At 38.1% G+C, this 10,751-nt stretch overlaps 1 protein-coding gene across 1 annotated transcript in view; it reads right to left on the bottom strand.

The window, feature by feature from the left end:
• Positions 1–4,104: 4,104 nt before the first annotated feature.
• Positions 4,105–10,751, bottom strand: part of LOC140242468 (TPR repeat-containing protein DDB_G0287407-like) — a 28,853-nt gene continuing 22,206 nt past the window's right edge. The window contains exons 14-16 of the mRNA XM_072322201.1: positions 8,542–8,763; positions 5,991–6,171; positions 4,105–4,277 (exon numbers count right to left, since the gene is read on the bottom strand). Of these exons, the coding sequence (XP_072178302.1) occupies positions 4,105–4,277; positions 5,991–6,171; positions 8,542–8,763 (576 nt within the window). The remainder of the gene's footprint in view (positions 4,278–5,990; positions 6,172–8,541; positions 8,764–10,751) is intronic.

Here is a 10,751-nt window from a genome sequence, read left to right as displayed (position 1 = left end):
TGCTGTATCTGTCAAACTCGTGGGCTATTTTACCCAGTGTCAAACTCATGGGCTTTATTTGCCTAGTATCGAACTCATGGGCTGTATGACTCATGGACTGTTTTCAATGTCGAACTCTTGGGCTGTATGACTCGTGGGTGTCGGTCTAGTGGGATGACCTCTGGCCAGGTACCATCAAAATCTGATGAAAATTCTTTTTTAGGGGGGGGGGGGGGAAGAACAAGGTCAATCTCAATGACATCTCACACAGACAGGAAAGACAGACTGACTGACAGACAACATGAAAACATTAATGCCTCCAGCACCCTTTGGAGGGGAGGCATACAAGCTTGTACATATATACAGCTTTAAATGAAAGACATTTGAAAAGTGACTTAATTGCATTTAGACTGGAGAAACATTCAACAACACTAGTCAAATATATTGGTCAAATTTTGAAAATTCTGTTTCTCAAATTCAGAATGAGGTAATGTAAGGCCACTGGTCTCTCCACAAAAATACACTCAATACTCTATGATGAAAATATGATAGCCTCAAGTTCTGTGACTTAGAGCTATAGATGGTCATTGCATAAATGACATGATATTACATATACATGTATATATTTTTTTCAGTTATAACTACTAGACCTAGTCTATGCCAGCAGAGACTAAAATCACATTTTTATTTATCTTTTTTTGTTGTTGCTTCATTCAAATGGAAATTTTGCTACCATATCTTCATTTTAGACAGTTGAAAAGTGGAAGTTCTTATCAACTCATAAAATGATTAGATATACAGTACTTGTAAGTAATCAAATGCTGTACTTCTGGGCCCTGTTTCATAAAAAAGTTGACATGATAGCAACTCTTGCTGGAATGGCAATTGTCATGACAATGACAAGAATCCAGCTTCCTGATTGGCTGTTGCCATTGGAAGTTGCCATTCCAGCAAGAGTTGCCATCCTAACATCTTTTACGAAATGGGACCCTGATCATTGCATTGCTTATAATGCGTACTGTGACAAAAGTCTGTGAGCTAAGTCCTACATTCTGACAGAATTGGCAAACTTTGTACATGTTCTCACCATACTATGACATCATACAATCATAAATCAAACATATGAAACTTCCATGTGAAATTATGCTGCTGCTATTGTTACTCCAGCTGATTATAATAATAATGATAGCAAATCAGCAATAATAAGTCATGAAAATAATAATTCTGTTAACAAGTTATCTGTTACAATCATGAAAACATTACATCATGTGTGCAATGCATATAAAGAGACATAGGCCTATAATGGTAGTATTTTCAATTCTGTGATGTCAAATATCTTGTCATCAACTTTTTCAAGTCACTTGGTCCAAATTAGAATGTGACAGCATTTATTAATAGCAAGAATTACAGCTGTAATCTTGCATAGTATATCCACAGTTTAAAGGGATCATACAGTTTTGGTTGAGACCTAATTTCAGGTTTCTAACATTTTTTGGTGAGATAATGAGAAACCTCATATGAAATATGAAAGAGCATGTAATTCTATGAGGAATTAAACGTTTATTTGATGAAAATTGGTTTTGAAATGGCTGAGATATCCAAAAAAGAGCGATTCTAATAAAGTGTGGGACCCACACTTTATTATGATCGCTTTGTTTTACTTTGTTTTTGGATGTTTCATTCATTCCAAACCCGATTTTCATCAAATAAACTTTGAATTCCTCTTAAAATGGTATGCTCTGTACTATATCATAAGTGTTTTCTTGGTATCTCGCAAAAAGTTAAAAGCCCAATTCTCATCTCCACCAATACTGTACTCTCCCTTTAACATCTAATTTTGACATATTTCAGTTTGTAACAAAACAATGCTACTATTTTTTACTTTTGTACTTCTCACTTACTCACTTGCATATAATATCCAAGATCATCACATCCTACACAAAGAACATTTACAGGCTGACAGAGATCAACATTGCAATGTCCAACATGGGACACTAACAGAAGATGGTAGGTAAAATATACAGACAAGGTTGGTTGTCATGAAAACTGAACTGTGAACCATCTTCTCATCTTCCTGCCATTCTTCAGACAACAGTATTACTTGCCAAAAATACACAGTGAAGTCTAGATGATTTATAATAAATCCAAATTCCACACATTTCTTTGAAACTTGTGATGCTCTGCTGTTTTGACTTGTCATGATACAATATTTGAATATTCTTCTTCAGACAACAATTCTTTTTATGCCCAAAATATGAATTTAAATCTAGATAATCATTAATAAATATAAATTCTCTACCTCTGTAATACTTACAATCACATCTAACTATTGACAAAAGAGTATCTTTAAATTTATCTTTCATAATTCATATCCGAGATTGACACGAGTTGATTCAAAAATTGAAAAAAAAATATGTGAGTGTCGGCAAGGAACTTGGCTATGTCTTGTCACCCCTCTAGAACGTTGAGAACCTTGAGAACCTAAACACTCCATACTGTACCTGCACCTCTATCAAAAGAAAAGTCACTTAAACATCAATAGGTGTTGTTGTGTTTACATGTAATGTGCGTATGTTTGAGTATGTGTGTGTATTTTGTTGTTGTTGTTGTGTCCAAGTTATGCAAATAATTTCTTATTATCCACAGAAATCTAAAAACAGTTTAGAATGCTGTCCTTATAGGATTTGAATGGAAATGAATAATTACCACTGCAAAAAAAAAAAAGTATGCATAAGTGTGCAAATAAATTATGCAAATAATCTGTGATTATACACAGAATGGAGTCAAAAGGGGCCTGAGCTTTCGATCCTAGCAGAATCTTTGTCAGAGGCAATTTGAGCCTTCGATCCTAGCAGAATCTTTGTCAGAGGCAAAATTGCCTCTGACAAAGATTCTGCTAGGATCGAAAGCTCAGGCCCCTTTTGACTCTATTTTACTCTATTGGCTCGCCACTATTGAATAAGCAGTTTTCAGCAGCTTTTTTTGCCACACAGAAATAAGTTTAGATTGCTGTCCTCATAGGATTTGAATGGGAATGAATAAATACCACTGAAAAAAAAAAGGATGCATAAGTGTGGGATGAACATGTGTGAAAATATATACATGCTACTTTGCCATCTTACGGAAGCCCATTCGTGCCACGCAGGATAAAACTTTCAGTGGAGCTAACTGGCGGCCGCAACTTAATTATCTGGCGGTCGTCACATAATTATCGATATCGCTAAACGATAATCAAGTGGCGGCCGCCAGATAATTATCTGGCGGCCGCCACTTAATTATCTGGCGGCTGCCACGTAATTATCGATATTGATATGATCGATATCGCTAAACGATAATTAATATCAATATCGATGATTATCTGGCGGCCGCCAGTTAGCTCCACTGAAAGTTTTATCCTGCGTGGCACGAATGGGCTTCCGTACCATCTTGACATCAGCCCCAAATCGACCTGTTCAATTTGCTTTATGATTTTACCCCGAGTATGTTGTTACTGGTTACTGCATCCTTCACTAAGCTGATGTTGCTACCGGAAGAAAATGCAAAATATTAACCAATAACCAAAAATGTTCGCATCTCAGAACTTCCCCCGATCGGGGTCAGGCTAACTCGGACTCGTTTTGACAGTGGGGCCGAGTTGTCCCTCTGGATTATACAGTGTTGTACTATGGGAGCGCTTCTCGTTCTGGCTGGTCGCAGTTATTGGCCAAGTTGAAACAATGCGCGCATCAAAGAACCTCTTCACGCCCATGCAAAATTAATGTGCGCCTATCAAGCGCCTATGTATAGCATATGACGATCACAAACTGCATATAAATTGTCAGAAATAGGGCCGAGTTGTCCCTGAGACCAAGTTAACCTGGATCCTCCTGGAATAAAAGTCGGTATACCGACTTTTACTTTTGATCTCAAAATATTCCAAAACAACTCATCATTCCAGCAAATCGCGTCAGCCAGTTAAGTTTCTTGGTAGACTCTTTCGATATATTACAAGCAAATATGAAATGGCGCCAGACAGGTTCTCAAACCCTTACCAGAACTATGTTTTCACTTTAACACTTGGTGTGCGCTGAGAAAACCCCCCATGGCAGTGTACACACTGTTCAAAGTCCATGACACAGAAAGAGCTTAAGAGTCTGTGTTGAGGTAGCAGCAGAAAGGAGGACCTCCCATGTGGCAAAATTGACACAAGTAGACAGGCTTCTCTTGCCTGTTCATCATGATCATAGCATTACACAGCATACATGTTTTCATGTGCGGCATCCGCGGCCCTTTCAACGGATGTCGCTGGCATCGATATGCTGCAAAAGAACAAAAAAAAAAGGGGTGAGATTGGTAATGAAGAGATTTACAGAACCATAATGCCTTGAATTATGTATATTATTGACTACGACACATTCACTTTAACATTTAAGACCCGGCAGTGTGTGGATTCATGGGTGGCTGGATTAATTCATTGCTAACTGGGGTATATTTGAAAACCACAAAAAGTATCTATATTCAGTAAAATGTACAAAATCAGAACCACAAGGCCACTATTTTACCTGATATTTGGAACAATACTTATAAATCTTCCCACTTTTGATTGAATAGACCTATTATTTCATGAATATTGATTGTTTTTATTTCTATTTAAACTCAAATCTTCGAATGCCATAGCACCCTGTGTTTCTCAGCTGATGATACCCAAGTCTGGGTAGCCTTTCTGCCCCATGGTATCCTCATGACACTGGGTCTTCGATAAAGCTTGTCTAAAGTGATTACCCTTCTCAAAAGGCGCGGTCAGACTGGCAAAAGATTGAGAAGTTTAAGATCATGAAGTCTTTGTGATCGTTTGTTGTGCGGTCACACTGGTAGCCAAACTTGGATCAGGAAGTTTTGGTCATTGGTACACGCGCACAAGAAAGAAGAAAGAACATGCCATCTGATGGCTAGTGATAGTGACGTAGCGATGCACATAATTATGTACATGACAATGGCCTTCCGCTTGGGAGACATCGCCCGAAACAAATCGAGAAGTTTGGCGGGGATGATTAATATCCCTAGTTGGAGTGGGAAGCTTCATGAGAAGTTTTGCGAGAAGTTATGCTGGAAGTTTGCGGTCACACTGGCAAAACTTTGTGATCTTAAAGATGGCGAACTTAATCTTCTCGATCTTTTGCAAGTCTGACTGCGAATAAAGGGTGCGTTTGAGCCCTCTTAAGGGAACCAAAGCAAACTGAACTAAAGCGTACTGTACCGTACTGTGCTAGTTTTGGAACGTTCGAGCACTCTGATGAGAGAGTGTACCTCATGAGTTATTTTTAGAAGAGGTCAAGCAATTTGCAGCAAAAGAGTCATTCACCTGGAGCGATTGATCTACTTACAGATGTTACGAACAAAGAGAATGATATCTTTGCATTATGATGTATGCACATGATACGCCCATTCTCAGATGCGAACTTTTGGTATACTTTTGGTACGCTTTTGGAGCACATGGGGAAGTGGTCCACTTTTGGCTTGGTACAGTACAGTACGGTACACTTTAGGAGCATTTGAGTGCTCCTCTGGCCCAAGTACGGTACGGTACAGTTCGCTTTTATAGGACAGCGCTTGAACGCACCCACAGTAGAGTTGACAAATAAGCAGTAGTTACTTGAGAATCATGTTCTTGAATAAAGATGAAATACACGTATATTTTTCTTCAACTTCTACTTGATCTTCTACTGTGACAGAATCCTCTAATACTACTCACATAAAAAGGAGAATATCATTTTATTCATATTTGCTATTTCCATCTGTTACTCCTACCTGACAAAGGATGCGTGCCAATACCACTGAAACTTCATATGCATGAAACTGTTTTACATAATATACATGCACTTCCATTTATGCTAAATATGTCTTGTATAGCTTCTGCCAAATTTTTCATGTCAATGAGGATTTCAGGCTTCAATTTGCAGATTGTGATATTGCAGCGTTTTGTGGAAGACATTTCCCTCAGCAAAGAAGAAGGAAAGAAGGTTTGCAATTACCAAGATTTTCCCCTCTTTTGAAAATGGGAGACACATATTGTCCACAGATGGGGCAAGAATCTCCATTGGGCCAGACTTGGTGGGCACCAAACCCACCGCGCTTCATGGAGCAGAAGTGGCAGATGAAGAGTTGAGTGTGAAATGGGCCGTATGCGGGGATCATGGTACGGCACCGAGCAGGCTTTGATTTAGAAAAATGTGTCAATGAGAAATAATGCACAATATATGATGATGAAGAAACAAAGCAAAGAAGAAAACCGACCACAACCATTATGAAGAGAAATGTGTTTTGATGTTAAATAGGATTAGTAAACTGACACACATTCATTGCCAGTGTAGACTCAGAGAACAAAAAAGGTACTTTCTTAAAACTTTGACAGGAATGGAAAAGGCACACTGCTCAACTCAACAGCATTGCAATCATTTCGAAAATTGTAGCATGAAAATTCTTTAATTCATTGTGGTCAGTATTACCCAACACACTTGATGCAACTAAGAGGTAATACAGGCGTATGTGTGAAGCATTAACATTACCAAGAGTAACATACCGTAATAGCGGATGGTATAAAGGGATTCAGATGAGAGGCAATTACTAATTAGCTGCTACTTGATAGGTCAGGAGGGCCAAGATATGTTGAGTAGCACACTGATTGAATGAAGGTATTCATAACATTACAACCTTCATAATAAGGAGACAAGGAGGTATAACAACCGGACAGTATTTAAAGAGACAGACATATAGACAAACAGACAGATAGACAGACAGAGATACCCACATCAGACAGATAACAGACTCTGTGGATCATGAACACATATGCCAATAATAGGTAAACCCTTTCTAGCTTCTATATCACCATGGAGATCAGAAAATTTAGAAAAAAAAAACGGGATTGTCTATTAAAACCAAGCTGCAATGATTCTCCTGAAATTAGACCCATTTCAATTTCAAGAGAGGGTCTATCCTGTAAAATCTTACCACTTATAGCCTTACAGATGACAGCATTCTCATTATATCCCTGCAATACTTTATACTTTCAAATTTCAAAAAAGTTCAAATGTGATCATCTTGCTCAAAACCCACAAAACGTTAGAGATTAGGATTCTCTTTTATGGACCAAATATGTCACTTGAATTGAACAACTCAGACTTTTTAAGTTTGCCATAGCTGAAAAAGTGTTCTTTTCTGCACCTTCTGTCAAAGTTTGGAGGGTTTAAAACAAAGCCAGAATTGAGATTGTAGTGTTGTTTTTCTGGACCACATATTTTTTTCCATTTATACTCCTACATAGCATAACTGAGTGACCCTATGATCTTTAAATCCTCTTTTCTCCCTTTTCAGTGAACCTGGGCACCTAACTCTCACCTATTTCAATAACTCTATTAACAGGTTAGGATGGTCCACTTTTAGAAAGTTGTATTGCATTTTAAAGCTTGGAGCTTTTTCTTTTAAACTATGTCGAAAAGTGAAAATCAATTTTGGCTTACTTCTTGAGGGTTTTGAGTTGGGAGGTCACAAATATGAAAGGCATTTCAGAGGAATTTTTAATTCAAGGTAGCATGTTATCTTAATTCATTTATTCATGAGTTACAAATAGATGCATACATTAGCATATCATTAGTTTTTTGCAATCAAATACCCACATGCGCCTAAATCACAGTGGTAAACAACATCTGGGAGTGAGGAATGGTTGGGAGAGAGAAAACAAATAGGGTGTGGATGAGGAATAGATTATATAACCTGGTACTGGAAGATGTTATCATATGTGACCTTGCATCACAAAACCAACAAAAAGTCGCATGCCTTGATTTGACGCGCGTACTCAAAATAGGCGAAATGGGTCAACCAAAATCCATGTCTGGCAACTTTTTGTTGGTTTTGTGATGCAGGGTCACATTTGTCCACTGCTGGAAGAGGGGTGGAGAGTGAAGTAAGTCATGTGTTATGCCAAGCTTCCAAGCTAAAAAGATCTGTTACATCTCTGCCCCGGCTCTATTTTCTTTCAGTAGACTTGACAACTGGGGTGGGAATGTAGGCACTAGATGACGTTAAGCACCCACACTTTGTCCTTTTGGCTATGATGACATTTTATGAATACTGTTTTTGATTTACTGTATAAGCTGTTATCGCGGCTGTTATTATACGCTGAATCACTGTTGGACTGCGAATTTAATAACAAGCTAAAATATCTTGAACTGACAGGCAATATTGCACTCATGATAGCCTCAGTGTTAAAATCTTGAAAACAGCATCTTGCGAAAATATTCGTGATCTCCTCACTTGCAAAATATATATTTACGCCAAAAAAACAGCTTATACAGTCATTTGTGGGCTGGAGAAAGAAATGGTTGAGGCAACTGACAAACTTTGTCTCTCGAGGAAATATATGCTATAGCTTGTTCAAATATACGCAGACAAGCGGACTTTAATAGGTGGCTTTGGGATGCTCTACAGGGTGTTTTTAACCTCTGGAACTAGAGGCAGATGATTTTTATTGTTTTACTTCACGTCTGATATAAGATGTGGAACAAGGAGGGAGTCAAACTCTATTACCTTAAGGTAATGTGACCGGCTGGAACCAAGACACTTGCTCTTTGGGTCCTCTCTGATAAACTTGACAAGACGGGCAAATTGCTTGGCCTTGGTGAGATGATGTGCTGTGTTCTTGGCAGCAAACACCCCGCCCTCGGTCAACCAGTGCTGGTAGAAGTCTGCCATTAACATGTGGATCTCCTCAGCTCTCCCTGGTGCCGACAACCAGTGTCGTCTAACGACCTTGTGGGAGGAGAATATGGGGAGATCTGTGTCTAGAGATTCATATAGGCATACTGCTAAGCTGGTTGTTTTCTTGTTGTTATTGTTGTGTCTTTCACATTCAAGTTTTGTATTTCGTTTTGTTTGATATGAGTCACATTCAGATATGCAAATTAGACAGCAGTAATAATGTAATTGCACCACAAGTTTCCTAATTGTTTACACATCAATCTTCATCAAACATGTGAGATTCATCTTATCTGGCCAAGCACACAAAAATAACTTGTGCTAAAATATCCACTTTTGCACTACTGTATAAAAGGAAATTTTCACGCATTTCGCACTACCAGAAACTAGCACGAAAATAAAAGCACGCAAATATTTTTGCTTGCCATGTGTTCCAGTAGTTGATGTCTTGATTCCGTGGAATTAAAAACACGCAAAACTTTCCTTACTCGGCAGAGCGTGACAAATTAGTCGCCCCGAAAATATTCACTTTTACACTACATCCATGATATCATATTAAAGGGATGGTACAGTATTGGTGGAGATAAGAATTGGGCTTTTAACTTTTTGCGAGATATCAAGAAAACACTTATGATATAGTACAGAGCATACCATTTTAAGAGGAATTCAAAGTTTATTTGAAGAAAATCGGGTTTGGAATGACTGAAACATCCAAAAACAAAGTAAAACAAAGCGATCGTAATAAAGTGTGGGTCCCACACTGTATTAGAATCGTTCTATTTGGAATATTTCAGCCATTTCACAACCAATTTTCATCAAATAAACATTGAATTCCTCATAGAATTACATGCTCTTTCATATTTCATAAGAGGTTTCTCATTATTTCATCAAAAAATGTTAGAAACCTGAAATTAGGTCTCAGCCAACACTGTACAATCCCTTTAAGCTAGGGTAGTATTGATCAGCAATAATAGTCTTTTAATGTGTTGGCTTTTAAAGTTTCTAAATCATTGAAAAAGAACAGATCCAAAAATGAAAGCATAATTTATCATAGAATTGTGAGGTGATGACATTATCATTTGGTATGTATGTGTGATTGTCACTAATATCACTGCTTCATGACAATAAAACATATTTCAGCACAATTATTTCTTGTCCAGTATCTAGGTGTGTGCTTCTACTGGACATCTCATATCACCTTGTATCACTACAAAGTTTTGTCACCTGCACCACCTCACATTTTACTACTACCTTGATTGTTTCTAGTCAGCAATAAAATAAATGGTGATATGCGCTGCGGGAACTTACAAATTGCAGTGAACTGGAAGTTACGCATTATACAGTGTCACAGACCAGGGCCCCGTTTCATCAAAAGATAAAATTGATTTTAAATTTCCGTACTACACAGGCTGCCATAGACTTACAGTTGAAATCAACTTATATAATCAATTTTAACTCTTCATAAAACAGGGCCCAGGTCATATAATGCATACTGCCTTATGAGCACTTGAAAAATGCACAAAATTTGTCAATGAGAATGCAAGACTTTGCAACTTTGCACACTGCAAATTTTATTAACTGCTTTGTTCCTGCTGAAAATCGTCCCTTGCATCACCTCGTATCAAAAATGTAAAAATGTTGACAATGCAACACCTCGCATCAACCTGAATTTTTAGCATTCAGTAGAAACATGCTCTACAGTACTCTTATGTAAAAAAAAAAAAAAAAACAATATTATCGGATTTTTGCATCGATAACTTCCAATATGATTTAACCATCTAAATGCTACTTCCATGACGCAAATCTCTCGTTTGAAGGGGCTAGACCCCGTAAATAATGCCAGTGTATATCTTGGCAATCAATGACTTAAAAACCAAAGATATAAAACACCTGTTTCTTGACCCTGGCCTAATCTAAGCACCAGTCATCACCACAGCGCCACAGGGGGGGGGGGGGGGGGGGGGGGGGGGCACCGCGAGAGGAGGAGATTGTTTTGGTTTTGGCATGGGCTATGTAGCTCCTTCTTATTCCTGTATTTTCGT

Source organism: Diadema setosum, chromosome 19 (assembly GCF_964275005.1).
Source record: "Diadema setosum chromosome 19, eeDiaSeto1, whole genome shotgun sequence".
Taxonomy (NCBI): domain Eukaryota; kingdom Metazoa; phylum Echinodermata; class Echinoidea; order Diadematoida; family Diadematidae; genus Diadema; species Diadema setosum.
This window is presented reverse-complemented; position numbering and strand designations above follow the sequence as displayed.